At 43.8% G+C, this 18,928-nt stretch overlaps 1 protein-coding gene across 5 annotated transcripts in view; it reads left to right on the forward strand.

Moving 5' to 3' along the window:
- TBATA (thymus, brain and testes associated) overlaps positions 1–18,928 on the forward strand; it is a 90,800-nt gene that overhangs the window by 37,530 nt on the left and 34,342 nt on the right. For 2 of the 5 annotated variants that reach the window (XM_077259298.1, XM_077259299.1), the window contains 3 exons: positions 2,165–2,220; positions 16,873–17,120; positions 17,734–17,898. In XM_077259298.1, coding sequence (XP_077115413.1) covers positions 2,174–2,220; positions 16,873–17,120; positions 17,734–17,898 — 460 coding nt within the window. In that variant the 5' untranslated portion in view covers positions 2,165–2,173. Of the gene's footprint in view, positions 1–2,164; positions 2,221–15,937; positions 16,113–16,872; positions 17,121–17,733; positions 17,899–18,928 lie in introns of all 5 variants that reach the window. The other 3 variants (XM_077259300.1, XM_077259301.1, XM_077259302.1) reach the window with 3 other exon arrangements.

Consider the following 18,928-nt stretch of genomic DNA (forward strand, 5'->3'; position numbering starts at 1 on the left):
AAGAAGTTGGACAGGTGTACCTAATAAAGTGGCTGGTGAGTGTATGTGTTGTCAATAGAAAGGACTGGCACATTACATTTCTTCCAAAGATCTGCCAAAGGACCAGGAGGCACTCATTACAGGTGAATGAAAGGCGACAGTGCTAGATAAATAGGAAAAGGTTAGTTACAGTAAGGCCATGTGCACACGTTCAGGATTTTTCGTGTTTTTTTCCCGTTTTTTCGCTATAAAAACGTGATAAAAACGCGAAAAAAACGATAACATATGCCTCCTATTTACAGGGTATTCCGCATTTTTTGTGCAAATGTTGCATTTTTTTCCGCGAAAAAATCGTATCGCGGGAAAAAAAGCAACATGTTCATTAAAAATGCGGAATTGCGGGGATTCCGCACACCTAGGAGTGCATTGATCTGCTTACTTCCCGCACAGGGCTGTGCACACCATGCGGGAAGTAAGCAGATTATGTGCGGTTGGTACCCAGGGTGGAGGAGAGGAGACTCTCCTCCATGGACTGGGCACCATATAATTGGTAAAAAAAAAAGAATTAAAATAAAAAATAGTGATATACTCACCCTCTGATGGCCCCCGAAGTGTTCCCGCCTCTCCGGTGCATGCTTTCTCTTCCGTTCCTATAGATGCCGGTGTGGTTCAGGACCTGTGATGACGTCGCTGTCTTGTGATTGGTCGCGTGACTGCTCATGTGACTCACGCGACCAATCACAAGCCATGACGTCATCGAAGGTCCTGAACCACACCGGCATCTATAGGAACGGACGCCGCTGAGATCGGCTGTCTGCAGAGGGTGAGTATAACCATTTTTTAATTTTTTTTATTATTTTTAAACATTCTATCTTTTACTATAGATGCTGCATAAGCAGCATCTATAGTAAAAAGTTGGTCACACTTGTCAAACAGTATGTTTGACAAGTGTGACCAACTTGTCAGTCAGTTTTCCAAGCGATGCTACAGATCGCTTGGAAAACTTTAGCATTCTGCAAGCTAATTACGCTTGCAGAATGCTAAAAAAAAGGCGAAAAAAAAACGCAAAAAAAAAAATGCGGATTTCTTGCAGAAAATTTCCGGTTTTCTTCAGGAAATTTCTGCAAGAAATCCGGACGTGTGCGCATACCCTTAAAGCAGTCAGGCTGTGGACTGCACTTTCCAAAAAGGTAATAATGGCAAGTACTATATCAGCATTCGACAAAGGGCTGAAAGCATTTTTCACAGCAAATAGCACTGTGAATTATACATAATCTAGTGATAGAGAATGTATAAGTGATGGAAAAAGGATGAACTTGATGAACCGTGCCTTTTTTCAACCTATATAACTATGCAACTACCGGTATAGTATGTTTGGGAAAAATTTGCATTGTAGGAAAAAAATAGCATTGACCAACAACTTCACACTTTATTGATATATTGATCAGCTGAGTAAAATTCATTTTATGTACCAAAATGATAAAAAATATAATATAATAATAACAGGAAAGGATATCTTCTCAGGAAATACTCCAGTAAAACTAATATACTGTGGAAGGGTGTGCCTAGTAGGGTATGTTTCCACGGTCAGGAAACGCTGCTTTTTTGACGCTGCGCAGAGCTGCAGCGTCAAAAAAGCAGCGTCCAGATGTTCCAGCATAGTGGAGGGGATTTTTTGAAATCCCGTCTCCACTATGCGTGGAAACCCGCACGCGGCGGCCCTGCGACTCCGGACATGCTGCGCGTCTTTTCAGATCGCAGCATGCCCGTACACCTTGCGGGGACGCAGCGTCCCCGCAAGGCATATCACAGGGCCCTATGGGAGCGAGCGATCATCCCGGATGTGAAGAGTTAACACATCCGGCATGATCGCGTCCCAGAAAAGGGGCGGGGCTTAGCGCCGAGCGGCTTCGCCGCTGCGGCGATACCGCCGCCCCTCCGGACCGTGGAGACGTACCCGTAGAGGGCCTGAAGGGAGTATCATAATTCTGTCTTTGGCATTGTTTGAGTCTCTGCTCCACAGATCGGGCTCTCGGCATCGTACAGTATATCTTTTATTCCAGAACCATGCTGTTAACAATTTCTTCTTGCTGCTATAAACAATGTGTTTCTGCAAGGTCATCAGCTTCTCTTATATAGCCGACAACTGATGAAATTTAAATAATTTAATGATCTTTTTTTACAGGACATTAAAATGCCAGGTGAGACACATGATCCTCAGCCTGTTCTGCGTCAAACACAGTGAGTACTAACACTTAAAAATATAAAGTCAATATCGATCTGTGCCCAAACACCAGACCCATATACATAGAGGCAGAGCAGAGGAACTGCAATTCTGTGACCAGCTATGGCATATAATATCGCATCTGATGAAACAAGCAATACTTTTTCTTTTAGATCTATATACAATTCTATATCACTATAATGGTGACCAAACATGTGTAAATGATGATCCCAAAGGTGGTACTTTAAGATAAAATGTTACTTTATTGAAAACAATTAAAATAAATCATGCAAGATAAAAAAGGTGCTAGATCCAATAATGGAGGGACTTAAATGCCATAGGGTGTTCCAATACATTGACTAAAGTGAAAGTAGACGTAAATCAATATATAAGAGTTATAGGGTACAAAATCTGATAGTAAGCCTGTTTGAAATGTGAGTTGGCTCCCAACAGTGTGCCTATGCAGCATCAATAGTAAAAAGATCTAATGTTAAAAATAATAAAAAAACAAAAACATTGACCGGACATGACGTAGTGGTCTCGCGAGATGACATAGCAGCCTCACGAGACTGCCACATCATCACGTGGTATTGCTGCAATGCATTCTTGGGACCGGAGCGTCGCGAGGAGCATCGCTAAATGCCTGGGCTGGATCCGGGGGCCGCCGGAAGGTGAGTATATAACTATTTTTTATTTTAATTCTTTTTTAACAGGGATATGGTGCCCACATTCCTATATACTACGTGGGCTGTGTTATATACTACATGGGCTGTGTTATATACTACGTGGGCTGTGTTATATACTGCATGGGCTGTGTTATATACTGCGTGGCCTGTGTTATATACTACGTCTCTGTGCTATATACTACATGGGCTGTGCTATATACTACGTGGGCTGTGTTATATACTGCATGGGCTGTGTTATATACTGCGTGGCCTGTGTTATATACTACGTCTCTGTGCTATATACTACGTGAGCTGTGCTATATACTACGTGGCTGGGCAATATACTATGTGGCTGTGTTATATACTGCATGCGCTGTGTTATATACTGCGTGGTCTGTGTTATATACTACGTCTCTGTGCTATATACTACATGGGCTGTGCTATATACTACGTGGGCTGTGTTACATACTACGTGCCTGTGCTATATACTATGTGGCTGTGTTATATACTACGTCTCTGTGCTATATACTATGTGGCTGTGCTATATACTATGTGACTGTGGAATATACTACATGGCTGGGCAATATACTATGTAGCTGTGCTATATACTACGTGGCTGGGCAATATACTATGTGGCTGTGCTATATATTATGTGGCCTGTGTTATATACTACGTGGCTGTGTTATATAATACGTGGCCTGTGTTATATACTATGTGGCCTGTGTTATATACTATGCGGGCTGTGCTATATACTACGTGGGCTGTGTTATATACTACGTGGCCTGTGTTATATAGTACGTGGGCTGTATTATATACTACGTGGCCTGTGTTATATGGTACGTGGGCTGTGTTATATACTACGTGGCCTGTGTTATATACTATGTGGCCTGTGTTATATACTACGTGGGCTGTGTTATATACTACGTGGGCAGTGCTATATACTACTATACATATTCTAGAATACCCGATGCGTTAGAATCGGGCCACCATCTAGTAGAAATATATTTGTCATGTAGACCCCAGAGTCAGACCAATAAACTAGTGGTTGTTTTTAGATTGTGTTTTGCCAATGTAGTAAAAAGCAATGCCATCCATAAGGATAAATGAATCTCTAATGGGTCTGTAAGTGGGTGTAACAAATGACTATGTACAGTGGTGCTGATCTGTCATTAGTTACAGATTTCTGATATACCAAAATGTATACACCATAGTGGCACCTGGAAATATCCTACATATTAAAGTAGGGTTTAGCAGATATTTGCCTTCAGTCGGCAATAAAGGGAACCTGTCAAGTGAAAAAATCCTATTAACCTGGAGATATGGGGTTAATTTGCAGAATAATAGCATTAGTAACGTGCCCGGTGACTGCACTAAGCCTAGCGCTGCAGGGAGAAAATGAACTTTATCCCCCCTGCAGTGGTCATTGTTCAGTCACGGAGGCGCAGTCGGCGCTGGTTCAGTTACCGCCTTGATTATACAGAGCAGCGGCTGTAACCGCACCCCCGACCCTGACTGATGGTCAACCCCACGGTAGTGCCAGTATCAGGCAGGGCCGGGGGCGTGGTTACAGCCACGGAGCTGTATTATCAGGTTGTGACTGAACCAACGCCGGAGCCTAACCGTGACTGAACGCCAAACGCTGTGGGGGTGATCAAGTTAATTTTATCCCCACAACATTCATCTAAGTGAGAGCACCAGGTAGTCTAATAATGCTATTAAACTGCAGATTAACCCCATATCTGTAGCTTAATAGTGGATTTTCTGGTGATAGGATCCCTTTAACTCTATTCTTCCCAGTAGCGTTTGGGTTTCAGTCACGGGGGTAGCACTTGTTTGAGTTGAGTCACCACTCTGTGTATAGGGAGCGGCAGCTGTAACTGCGCTGCGGCACTAACTGACAGCTGAACCTAATGTTGAGCTGCTATCATTCAATGCAAGGGTTGTAGTTACAAATGCTGCTCTCTATTCACAGAGCAGTGACTGAACTTGCACCTGCGCCGACCCTGTGATTAAAACCCGTATGCTGCCTGAAGGAATAAAGTTAATTTCCTCCCTGCAGCTGGGGTCTAGGTGCAGGCGCCGGGCAGGTTCAGAACACTATTAACCCACAGATTAACCCCAAGTCTTCTTTGCCAGAGCCAGTTCTTTCCATGACTGGGATGGGGTAAACTAGTGGTCCCATTGATGAGCCCCTCTAGCTGGGTACCATAACCACATTTGCTGCCGTTTTGCTTTGTATATAACAAAATACTTTAGACATGCTCATACTATAGGGAAGATATTATTAGGCAGGTTATTAAACATTGATTTCAGTCTGTTTGTACAGCTATAAATAAAACGTGTAATCATTTCTGCCACTACCCTTTAATTATGAATAGTTTGACATCTTTTTCATTCATATTGATATTTTCATAAAATATTACCTTATAACATTAGTAAAGTTCTATGCCAAGAAACAGATATTGATTTAGGCTTATTAGCTGCTGAGGTCATTCATAAAATGACTATATAGATTTATATGCAGAGCTCTATAAACTTCAAGATGAATAATTCATAAGGTTAATATTACTGCTGAGATCGCCTGCTTGATTTGATGATTCATAATTAGTAATGAGCGAATGGCATTGTTGCTTGGGTCTCCCAGAGCATGCTTGGGTGATCTCCAAGTATTTTGTAGTGCTCAGACATTTAGTTTTCATCGCCTCAGCTGCATGATTTACGGCTGCTGGACAGCCTGAATACATGTGGGAATTCCCTAACAAACAGACATTCCTTACATGTATTCAGCCTGGCTAGCAACCGTAAATCATGCAGCTGAGGTGACGAAAACTAAATGTCCCAGCACTACAAAATACTCGGAGATCACCCAAGCATGCTCTGGGAGACCCGAGCAACAATGCTATTCGCTCATCATCATCACTATTCCTAATTAGTGGTGGGCGAGCACTAAAATGCTCGCGTGCTCATTGTCGGGTTGAGCAAATTCAAATACTCGGGTACTCGACCCGAGCAACGAGCCCAATGTAAGTCTATGGGAAACCCGAGTAATTTTACCGCAATCCCTCCAGGGGCCTTTTAAGGTCTAAAAACATCTGAAAATTATGGAAACACTGCTTAAATGACACAGGAACCTCATGGGGGTCGCCCCTGGAAGCATTTCTGACTCCTAGGTCACAGCTGTAAGCAATGTTGTCAGAGTTTCACACCACTTGGGATATGTTCACACGCAGCGTTTTTGATGCGTTTTTCAACTTTAACACTGCTTTCAACCAATACAAATGCATTCACTGGGAAATGTAATTGTAACATTTAGCAACCCTAGCTGGCCAACAAAAGGAGACACATCTTGTTTCATTTATGAAGGAGGGACTCTTCGAGTCACAAAGCCTATTTTTAGAGGGGCATCAGGCGGCATTAATATTCTTAAAGGGCCATTATTAAACAGTGGGTCTCCTATGCTGTTATTGCCTATACAGTGAATGGCTGGGCTGCAAAGAAATATGACGCACCCAATACCCCTTTCACAAGAGGTACAGGAGGGCTTCCTGAAAAAATGTTGCATTGAATGCCATGCCTGCCCTGCTATCAAGTCATATGCACTCCAATAAGCCTTTGAACCCAGGTACTAGATGGCCACAGTAAAATACACTTCACATTATTCATTTTGTAATCCCATACTGTTTTCTTATGTATTAACCTCGATGCCTGCCCTGCTACCAAGTTATATGCACCCCAATAAGCCTTTAATCCCAGGTACTGGATGGCCACAAGAAAACCCACTTCACATTCTTCAGTGGGTCCTGCCATACTGTTTCCTTATGCATTGAATGCAAGGGCCGCCTTGACCCAAATTTGCACGCAACACAATGCCCCCTTGGAAGAAACATGGAGAAACTTTCCTCTTACAAAGAAGAGGGTTTCCTAGACTTGTAATGCCCATACACTATGTGCATGGGCTGACAAATATTTCTCCATGGGGGTACATTTTAAAAAATATTTTATGGGGATCATATACACCCTTGCCAAACATTGGACTGGCTGTAGCAGCACGGAACAGGTTAACCCTGGTGATCTAGTGGCAGTGGATGATGAGACATTGAGGAAGGCCTCATTAAAAACTAGGCCCAATGTAAAGGAGCAGGTCTCCTAGACTTGTAATACCCATACACAAAGTGCATGGGCTGACAAACATTTCCCCATGGGGGTTACATTTTAAAAAATATTTTATGGGCATCACAGACACCCTTGTCAAAAATTGGACTGGCTGTAGAAGCACAGAACATGCTAACCCTGGTGATCTAGTGGCGGTGGATGATGAGACGTTGAGGAAGGCCTGCTGTGGTGGTATTTGTGCCTTGTATGTGGTGTTATAACTTACAATGTGGAGGTAATATATGGTCTGGTCGGTCATGGTGTGACGATATTTGTCCCTTGTATGTGGTATTATTGTTCATTTAAAAAATTGTATATGACTCATTCCTTTAAAGAAAAATAGATAAAAATATACCTAAAAGAGTATTGGATATTTTAACAAATATTTAATAGGTTAGATTAGAGTAGGTCCCGGCCAAAAGAGTCTACCTTCTCATGGTGGCTTAAAAAAAATCTTTCAGCCAAAACAAAATTTCCTGGCTATGTATGTGATCTGGTGTTAGATGGGAACTGACAATGTGTGATTGGTGAGGATGTGGTGCAGATGTGGAGTTTTTCTATAAGTGGCGGTCAGACTGTGGAAGGTTCTAGGCTTTGAGGCGGAGCTGGAGTGGAGCCTGGGTGGAGTCTCAAGGGGTGCAAAAATTTTGCCAGTATGGGGCCCCGAAATTCATGGTGGTAGCCCTGCCTTCAATAATCCCACTACCACTGCACTGCCATGTCTGCAGATTTTACCCTCATGTATTGTATCCCTCCTCCTTCTAATTGTAAATTGTGAGCCCTCATGTGAAGTATCCTCTCTAGTGTTGAGCATTCCGATACCGCAAGTATCGGGTATCGGCCGATATTTGCTGTATCGGAATTCCGATACCGAGATCCGATACTTTTGTGGTATCGGGAATCGGTATCGGGATCGATATTAATGTGTAAAATAAAGAATAAAAAATATTGATATACTCACCCTCTGACGCACCCTGGTTGTTACCGCCAGCCTCCGTTCATAAGAATGAGCGCTTGAAAGTCCTTAGATGACGTCGCGGCCTGTGATTGGTCGCGGAGCGGTCACGTGACCGCTACGCGACCAATCACAAGCCGTGACGTCATCTAAGGTCTTTCAAGTGCTTGAGGTATCCCGGGGAACAGGGTGAGCTAGGGCGCCCCTACTGCTAGGGCCAGGAAAGGTGCCCCTAGTCCCAGTTTACTCGCCAGTCAAATCGTGACAATAGGTGATTGAAACAGAATGCAGAGAGCAGTAGTTGGACACCAAAATATCTCTCAATTGATTAGTTGACCAGCTCATATGACTTATGATTTGCAGGTCAGCCAGACTACCTATTAACCCCATATCACAAGCAATCATGCTGGCTGAATGGTACTTGTGTCACCCAGTGTTTGTTAGGTTTTGTTACCAATTGTCGGGAGGAGCAGGTATATAACAGTAGTAAATTAGTAAAGCAGCTACATAACCTACAAATCCAGAAATAGCGCCTCTCCTTCCCATGAGCTGTATCTGGTATTGGTAACTTGGACCAAACAAATGAATAGTGGTAAACTTGAATACCACATGAAGTCTATTTGCAAGAGTGGAGTTGTTTTTACAACAAAGCAGCAACATTTTCTCATCACTTACAACCTCTATGGTAATAAGTTTGATGCCCTTAATCACTGTAAGCAAGTACTATTGCTTCATGTTTGCAGTCTCCTGAGCTTCTGCGCATGCACTACTTAATAAAGAGCACAACTATTTTAGCTAATGGTCTTGGCCACGTAATGTTTGCGAGTAGAGATAAGGAAATCTGTCAAAATTCGTTTTTAGCAGATTCTCTTAATTCAGGGGGAAAATACGATTCTCTTAGAATAAATAAGATGTGAACTGTATAGGACGGTGTAACTGGCTAGTGTCTCCGCAAAAGAAATTGACATGCTGTGATCTGGAAAGATCCGCCGCATGTCAGTGTCTGCGGGTGATCCTCAAGTGTCTATGGATGCATAGTGGACATAGGATTTCTTGAAATCCCATCCACTATGCTGTAACATCTGTCCTCTGTGGGTTTGACGCTGCATTAATACTCAACGTCAAACCCGTAACAACTCCGGATCGTAGGCACATACCCTTATAGAGCCTTATACACTGCTCAAAAAAATAAAGGGAACACTTAAAGGGAACCTGTCACCCCCAAAATGGCTGGTGAGGTAAGCTCACCGGCATCAGGGGCTTATCTACAGCATTCTGTAATGCTGTAGATAAGCCCCCGATGTTACCTGAAAGAGGAGAAAAAGACGTTAGATTATACTCACCCAGGGGCGGTCCCGGTGCGGTCAGGTCGGATAGGTGTCTCCGGTCCGCTCCGGCGCCTCCCATCTTCATTCCATGACGTCCTCTTCGGGTCTTTACGCTGCGGCTCCAGCGCAGGCGTACTGTTGAGGGCAGAGCAAAGTACTGCAGTGCGCAGGCGCCGGGCCTCTCTGACCTTTCCGGCACCTGCGCACTGCAGTACTTTGCTCTGCCCTCAACAGGGCAGACAAAGTACGCCTGCGCCGGATCCGCGGCATAAAGACCCGAAGAGGACGTAATGGAATGAAGATGGGAGGCGCCGGAGCGGACCGGAGACACCCATCCGACCTGACCGCACCGGGACCGCCCCTGGGTGAGTATAATCTAACGTCTTTTTCTCCTCTTTCAGGTAACATCGGGGGCTTATCTACAGCATTACAGAATGCTGTAGATAAGCCCCTGATGCCGGTGAGCTTACCTCACCAGCCATTTTGGGGGTGACAGGTTCCCTTTAAACAACAGAATATAACTCAAAGTTTGATATAAATCAAACTTCTGTGAAATCAAACTGTCCACATTGGAAGCAACACTGTTTGACAATCAATTTCACATGCTGTTGTGCAAAAGGAATAGACAACAGATGGAAATTATTGGCAATTATCAAGACACTCAATAAAGGAGTGGTTCTGCAGGTGGGGACCACAGACCACATCTCAGTACCAATGCTTTCTGGCTGATGTTTTGGTCACTTTTGAATGTTGGTTGTGCTTTCACACTCATGGTAGCATGAGACTGACTCTACAACCCACACAAGTGGCTCAGGTAGTGCAGCTCATCCAGGATGGCACATCAATGCGAGCTGTGGCAAGAAGGTTTGCTGTGTCTGTCAGCATAGTGTCCAGAGGCTGGAGGCGTTACCAGGAGACAGGCCAGTACACCAGGAGACTTGGAGGGGGCCGTAGGAGGGCAACAACTCAGCAGCAGGAACGCTACCTCAGCCTTTGTGCAAGGAGGAACAGGAGGAGCACTGCCAGAGCTCTGCAAAATTACCTCCAGCAGGCCACTAATGTGCATGTGTCTGCACAAACGGTTAGAAACCGACTCCATGAGTATGGTCTGAGTGCCTGACGTCCACAGATGGGGGTTGTGCTCACAGCCCAACACCGTGCAGAATTGGCAAATTCACCATTGGTGCCCTGTGCTCTTCGCAGATGAAAGCAGGTTCACCCTGAGCACATGTGACAGACGTGACAGAGTCTGGAGACGCCGTAGAGAGCAATCTGCTGCCTGCAACATCCTTCAGCATGACCGGTTTGGCAGTGGGTCAGTAATGGTGTTGGGTGGCATTTCTTTGGAGGGCCACACAGCAATCCATGTGCTTGCCAGAGGTAGCCTGACTGCCATTAGATACCGAGAGTCAGCAGTTCCTGCAAGATGAAGGCATTGAAGCTATGGACTGGCCCACCCGTTCCCCAGACCTGAATCCAATTGAACACATCTGGGACATCATGTCTCGAACCATCCACCAACGTCACGTTGCACCACAGACTGTCCAGGAATAGGCGGATGCTTTAGTCCAGATCTGGGAGGAGATCCCTCAGGAGACCATCCGCCGCCTCATGTGGAGCATGCCCAGGCATTGTAGGGAGATCATGCAGGCACATGGAGGCCACACACTACTGAGCATCATTTCCTTGTCTTGAGGCATTTCCACTGAAGTTGGATCAGCCTGTAACTTCATTTTCCACTTTGATTTTGAGCATCATTCCAACTCCAGACCTCCATGGGATATTTTATATGTGATTTACGTTGATCATTTTTAGGTTTTATTGTTCTCAACACATTCCACTGTTGTGAATTCCGTTCTCGGGCTCCCTCCTGTGGTCGTGAATGGTACTTTGTTGACTTCTGTTCGTGGGCTCCCTCTGGTGGCTTTGAGTGATACTGCTGGTCTTTAGCTGGGCTCCAGCTGCCTCGTTTTCTGCAGTGCTGGTTGCCTATTTAACTCCACCTAGATCTTTACTTGTTGCCAGCTGTCATTGTATTCAGTATTGGTTCAGTTCTCTCTGGGACTTCACGTGTGACCTGTCTCCTCCTGGAGAAGCTAAGTTCATGCTAGTTCATTTTTGCTTATTGCTTTTGGAAAATGTTTCTCAGTATATGATAAGTTCAGTCCAGCTTGCTTATATGCTATTTTCTTGCTAGCTGGAAGCTCTGGGGAGCAGAGTTGCTCCCTCACATCGTGAGTCGGTGTGAGGGTCTTTTGTACTCTCTGCGTGGATATTTTGTAGTATTTTATACTGACCGCACAGTTCCCTTGCTATCTTCATACTATTTAGTACTAGTGGGCCTCTTTTGCTAAAACCGGTTTTCATTCCTATGTTTGTATTTTCCTCTTAACTCACCGTCATTATTTGTGGGGGGCTGACTTTACTTTGGGGAAATTTCTCTGAGGCAAGTGAGGCTTTTGTTTCTCTCTAGGGGTAGCTAGCTCTCAGGCTGTGAAGAGGCGTCTAGGGAGAGTTAGGTACGCTCCACGGCTGCCTATAGTGTGTGTGTGATAGGATCAGGTTTGCGGTCAGTAAAGTTCCCACGCCCCCAGAGCTTGTCCTATATTTCTGGTTTACCTATCAGGTCATTCCAAGTGTTCCTAACCACCAGCACCATAACAGTACAGCTGGCCCGAAAGTGTTAATGCCTCACAAAAGAGGGAAAAGAGAAGTCCTGAGTTCATTTTTTTTTCTCTGCAGTGTGTTTTGCTTCTCTCCTCCCCTTAATCTCTGGGTGGTTCAGGACTCAGCTGCAGATATGAAAATTCAAAGTCTGTCCTCTAGTTTGGATCATCTCACTGCAAGGGTACAAAGCATTCAGCATTTTGTAGTTCAGAATCTTATGTTAGAGCCTAGAATACCAATTCCTGATTTGTTTTATGGAGATAGATCTAAGTTTCTGAATTTCAAAAACAATTGCAAATTGTTTCTTGCTCTGAAACCCCGCTCCTCTGGTGACCCTACTCAGCAAGTTAAAATTATTATTTCTTTGTTACGTGGCGACCCTCAAGACTGGGCATTCTCCCTGGTGCCAGGAGATCCTGCATTGCTAAATGTAGATGCATTTTTTCTGGCACTTGGATTGCTTTTTGAGGGAGCCGTGCTAATGCTTTGTTTGTGAAGGGCTCTAAATGTCTCTTCGGAGTCCAGAAGGTATCCTTTTTGGGCTTTATTTTTTCCCCTTCTACTATCGAGATGGATCCAGTTAAAGTCCAGGCCACTTATGATTGGACTCAACCTACATCTGTGAAGAGTCTTCAGAAGTTCCTGGGCTTTGCTAATTTTTACCGTCGCTTCATCACTAATTTTTCTAGTGTGGTTAAGCCTTTGACTGATCTGACCAAAAAGGGTGCTGATGTGACGAATTGGTCTCCTGCGGCCGTTGAGGCCTTTCAGGAGCTGAAATGTCGGTTTTCTTCGGCTCCTGTCTTGCGTCAGCCGGATGTTTGTCTCCCTTTTCAGGTCGAGGTTGATGCTTCTGAGATTGGAGCAGGGGCTGTCTTGTCTCAGAGAAGCTCTGATGGCTCTGTGATGAAGCCATGTGCTTTCTTTTCTAGAAAGTTTTCGCCTGCCGAGCGTAATTATGATGTTGGCAATCGGGAGTTGTTGGCAATGAAGTGGGCATTTGAGGAGTGGCGACATTGGCTTGAGGGAGCCAAGCATCGTGTGGTGGTTTTGACGGATCACAAGAATTTGATTTATCTCGAGTCTGCCAAGCGGCTAAATCCTAGACAGGCTCGATGGTCGTTGTTTTTCTCCCGTTTCGATTTCGTGGTTTCGTACCTTCCGGGCTCTAAGAATGTGAAGGCTGATGCCCTTTCTAGGAGTTTTGTGCCTGACTCTCCGGGAGTTCCTGAACCGGCTGGTATCCTCAGAGAGGGGGTGATTCTGTCTGCCATCTCCCCTGATTTGCGGCGGGTGCTGCAGGAGTTTCAGGTCGATAGACCTGACCGTTGTCCACCGGAGAGACTGTTTGTCCCTGATAGATGGACCAGTAGAGTTATTTCCGAGGTTCATTGTTCAGTGTTGGCGGGTCATCCTGGGATTTTTAGGACCAGAGATTTGGTGGCTAGGTCCTTTTGGTGGCCTTCCTTGTCGCGAGATGTGCGTTCTTTTGTGCAGTCCTGTGGGATTTGTGCTCGGGCCAAGCCTTTCTGTTCTCGTACCAGCGGATTGATTTTGCCTTTGCCTGTCCCAAAGAGGCCCTGGACGCATATTTCCATGGATTTTATTTCAGATCTTCCGGTCTCTCAGAGGATGTCTGTCATCTGGGTGGTTTGTGATCGTTTTTCTAAGATGGTCCATTTGGTGCCATTGCCTAAATTACCTTCCTCCTCTGATTTGGTTCCGCTGTTCTTTCAGAATGTGGTTCGTTTGCATGGTATTCTGGAGAACATTGTGTCGGACAGAGGGTCCCAGTTTGTTTCTAGGTTTTGGCGGGCCTTTTGTGTTAGGATGGGCATTGATTTGTCTTTTTCTTTGGCGTTCCATCCTCAGACAAATGGCCAAACTGAGCGAACTAATCAGACCTTGGAAACCTATTTGAGATGCTTTGTGTCTGCTGATCAGGATGATTGGGTGACTTTTTTGCCATTGGCTGAGTTCGCCCTCAATAACCGGGCTAGTTCTGCTACTTTGGTTTCGCCTTTGTTTTGTAATTCTGGTTTTCATCCTCGTTTTTCCTCAGGGCAGGTTGAGCCTTCTGACTGTCCTGGTGTGGATTCTGTGGTGGACAGGTTGCAGCAGATTTGGAACCACGTAGTGGACAATTTGGCGCTGTCACAGGAGAAGGCTCAGCGCTTTGCTAACCACCGTCGCTGTGTGGGTCCCCGACTTCGTGTGGGGGATTTGGTTTGGTTGTCTTCTCGTTATGTTCCTATGAAGGTTTCCTCTCCTAAGTTTAAGCCTCGTTTCATCGGTCCTTATAAGATTTCTGAAATCCTCAATCCTGTGTCATTTCGTTTGGACCTCCCAGCATCTTTTGCCATCCATAATGTGTTCCATAGGTCATTGTTGCGGAGGTATGTGGTGCCTGTGGTTCCTTCTGTTGATCCTCTTGCTCCGGTGTTGGTCGAGGGAGAATTGGAGTATGTGGTGGAGAAGATCTTGGATTCTCGTGTCTCGAGACGGAAGCTTCAGTACTTGGTTAAGTGGAAGGGCTATGGTCAGGAGGATAATTCCTGGGTTGTTGCCGCTGATGTCCATGCTGCTGATTTGGTTCGTGCCTTTCATTTGGCTCGTCCTGATCGGCCTGGGGGCTCTGGTGAGGGTTCGGTGACCCCTCCTCAAGGGGGGGGTACTGTTGTGAATTCCGTTCTCGGGCTCCCTCCTGTGGTCGTGAATGGTACTTTGTTGAGTTCTGTTCGTGGGCTCCCTCTGGTGGCTTTGAGTGATACTGCTGGTCTTTAGCTGGGCTCCAGCTGCCTCGTTTTCTGCAGTGCTGGTTGCCTATTTAACTCCACCTAGATCTTTACTTGTTGCCAGCTGTCATTGTATTCAGTATTGGTTCAGTTCTCTCTGGGACTTCACGTGTGACCTGTCTCCTCCTGGAGAAGCTAAGTTCATGCTAGTTCATTTTTGCTTATTGCTTTTGGAAAATGTTTCTCAGTATATGATAAGTTCAGTCCAGCTTGCTTATATGCTATTTTCTTGCTAGCTGGAAGCTCTGGGGAGCAGAGTTGCTCCCTCACATCATGAGTCAGTGTGAGGGTCTTTTGTACTCTCTGCGTGGATATTTTGTAGTATTTTATACTGACCGCACAGTTCCCTTGCTATCTTCATACTATTTAGTACTAGTGGGCCTCTTTTGCTAAAACCTGTTTTCATTCCTATGTTTGTATTTTCCTCTTAACTCACTGTCATTATTTGTGGGGGGCTGACTTTACTTTGGGGAAATTTCTCTGAGGCAAGTGAGGCTTTTGTTTCTCTCTAGGGGTAGCTAGCTCTCAGGCTGTGAAGAGGCATCTAGGGAGAGTTAGGTACGCTCCACGGCTGCCTATAGTGTGTGTGATAGGATCAGGTTTGCGGTCAGTAAAGTTCCCACGCCCCCAGAGCTTGTCCTATATTTCTGGTTTACCTATCAGGTCATTCCAAGTGTTCCTAACCACCAGCACCATAACATTCCACTATGTAATGAATAAAGATTTACAATTGGAATATTTCATTCAATGATATCTAGGATGTGGAATTTATATATATATACACACACACACACACACACACACACAGAGTGACTTGCAAAAGTATTCACCCCACCCCTTGTTTTTTTTTTTACATATTTTGTTACATTACATGCTGTGTTTAAATCTTTTTTGTAATGTAATTTGTGTGTGATGCACCAGCATTAAATAGTATAAGCTGGGGAAGTGAAGTGAGAAAAATATAGGAATTAAATTCATGAGATCAAATAACTAAAAATTGCCATATGCATATGTATTCACTCACTTTGCTATAAAGCCCCTAATAAAGCTCCTAAAAGTTCTGGTGCAAGCAATTACCTTCATAAGTCACATGCTTAGTGAAAGGAAGTCCACCAGTGTGCAATCTGGTGTCACATTGTCTGTCAGTATATACACTTTATCTTTTCTGAAAGTCCACAGAGGCTGCGTCACCATTAAGCAAGAGGCACCTCTAACCAAACAACACCATGAAGACCAAGACGCTGTGCCAAACCAACACAGCTCATAACTCCAAGGACACCATCCCCACAGTGAAACATGGTGGTGGCAGCATCATGCTGTGGGGATGTTTTTCGGTAGCAGGCACAGGTAAGATGGTCTGAGTCGAGGGGAAGATGGATAGAGCGAAATACAATTAAATTATTCAGCAAAATCTGTTTCAGTCTGTCAGTGATTTGAGACTGGGAAAAAGGTTAACCTTCTAAGACAATAACTCAAAGTATACTTCCAAGTCAACACTCGAGTGGTTTAAGCTGAAATGTGTAAATGTCTTGGAGTGGCCTAGTCAAAGCCCAGCCTTAATCCAAATGAGAATCTGTGTTCAGACTTGAAGATTGCTGTACAACAGGGAAAACCATCTAACTTGAAGGAGCTGGAGCAGTTTAGTCTCAAGGAATGGGCAAAAATCCTAATGGCAAGATGTGGAAAACTCCTAGAGACATATCCAAAGCGACTTGCAGCTGTAATTGCCACAAAAGGAGGCTCTACAAAATGCAGACTTTAGGGGGTGATTAGTTGTGCACACGAAAGCTTTCAGAAATGTTGCCTTATTTGTTGTTTCACAATAAAAAGAAAACCAATTGTTCACAGTTGAAGGCATGCTCTTTACTGTGAAATTCCAGGTTGTGAGGTAACAAAACATGAAACATACCAAAAGGGTGAATACTTTCACAAGTCGCTGTATGTTTAAATTACATATACAGTATGTATACATTGTATGTATATTCAGGGGGAGCATCAATAAACAGCTGTACCCATACGATTGTATTAGCAGTTCTGCTTGGTGCAGTGGTTCACTGTACTGTAGTACTGGCACTTCACTGAATTGTCCTCTTGTTTTACATTATAGCAATACCCATAGTACTGCAAAGGAAAAGATGGAGCATGTGAAGAATCTGGTGTCTAGCACAGTCCAAAGCCAAGACATTACTGATTTGGCTGGAAAACTGGAAAACCTTTCACAGAATACACCATTGCGTTTCAGTGATGAAGCAATGAGACCCCCAACAAAAAGCATCTCTCGGTTTGGTAACCTCAGTCAACACTCATTCTTTTCCAGGCATAACCCTCATCCTCATCGTGTTACACATATTCAAGGTATGTTCCCACAGGCTTAGTTTTATCGTAGAGGGTAAAATAGAAATTGCACAATAGACATTTGGATTTTATTCTAAACGCCTGGTTGCAAAAATGGTTAGAATCAGGGGCAGACAGGCCATTGGTGCAGCCGCACAGGGGTCCAAAAGGAAAGGGGTCCTCTATTACCTACAAAGCAGCAAGTAGCTTCTGTTATAGACACAAAAAGTGGTGTATTATGATGAACTATTGGACTGCTAAGGGCCCATCTACTGTTTTTGCTCACGAGCTCTTTACTGTCTGTCTTACAATGGTAACAAACCAGTCATGTTCGTTCTGATCTACACCCATTGTCTCCCCCTGCAATACCAGCTGATGGCAGAGAGGTTTTGCATGTCTACCTCCATGGCAAAATAGCAGACATGTTCCTTGTATACTAAAAGCACAGGTTTCATATTCTCAGTATTCTTAGTGATGCCAAGTATTCTGATTATTTTCCATAAGCATTTATACATATTTATTCACTGCTACCCTCTAGTGGTACAAGGCATAATGTTACAGCTGAATAACAGTGAATCCATGTATATAGTTTGATTAACAGTTTTTACTATATTTCTGTGTGGTTTCATGCCAGGTCTTAATGGAATTCCCATATGCATTGTCAACGATGAGTGGAATGTGACTTCTCCGCTTTACCCTCATCCCATGATAAAGAGCAAACTTCCAACCAATCTCCTCGGTGTACCCAGCATACCTATAGGAGATCCACATGGTAACATAGTTCCATATCTTGGGGCAGGTATGATATTTTAAAAAATTGTAATATTTTATATTTTCCATTGGAAATATTAGATTGGATTTGATAAAAAAACAACAATATTAGTGACTTTAAATCTTTATATAAAAATATACCGTATATGACAAAAATCGCTATTTTTTTCTGGGAGCAAATTGCCCAATCCAAACTTTTTAGAGGATAAAAGATCCTATCTGTAGAAACAAAGCTTTTAGCTACTTAGTCTGCCCGCCACATGTGTCAGAAATGGATTATGCATATGAAATTATTGTCCTCAGATTTAAGAGCCACACTGGCCATCTATATGTTTATTGTATCCATGGGAAACAAAGATTTTCTCCACTAGAAGAAGCTTTTCTCTAATTTATTTCTTAAAAATAAAATTACTAGACCAAAAAAATATAACAGTTGTCATACAGCCCTACAGTGAGATAGATTAGGAAGGGCAAATGGTCCAGATGTTGCAGATGTAGCACTGAATTACTGATCTTGTCTTAACAACTAAACATGATAAAATAGAGGAGATTTATAATCAATGGGTACGGAAAGTCTTCAGAACCCTTTACATTTTTCTCTCTTTGTTTCATTGCAGCCATTTGGTAAATTCAAAAAAGTTCATTTTTGTATCATTAATTAATGTACACTCTGCACCCCATCTTGAATGAAAAAAAACAGAAATGTAGAAATTTTTGCAAATGTATTAAAAAAGAAAAACTGAAATATCACATGGTCATAAGTATTCAGACCCTTTGCTCAGACACTCATAGTTAAGTCACATGCTGTCCATTTCCTTGTGATCCTCCTTGATATGGTTCTACTCCTTAGCTGGAGTCCAGCTGTGTTTAATTAAACTGATAGGACTTGATTTGGAAAGGCACACAACTGTCTATATAAGACCTCACAGCTCACAGTGCACAGTGTCCCTAGCAACCAGGCAACCCCCACATATACTTATGCTGGCTAACAGATGTAGGGTTGAGCGAAACGGGTCGGCAATTTTCAGAAGTCGCCGACTTTTGGCAAAGTCGGGTTT

Source organism: Ranitomeya variabilis, chromosome 4 (assembly GCF_051348905.1).
Source record: "Ranitomeya variabilis isolate aRanVar5 chromosome 4, aRanVar5.hap1, whole genome shotgun sequence".
In the NCBI taxonomy this organism is placed as follows: domain Eukaryota; kingdom Metazoa; phylum Chordata; class Amphibia; order Anura; family Dendrobatidae; genus Ranitomeya; species Ranitomeya variabilis.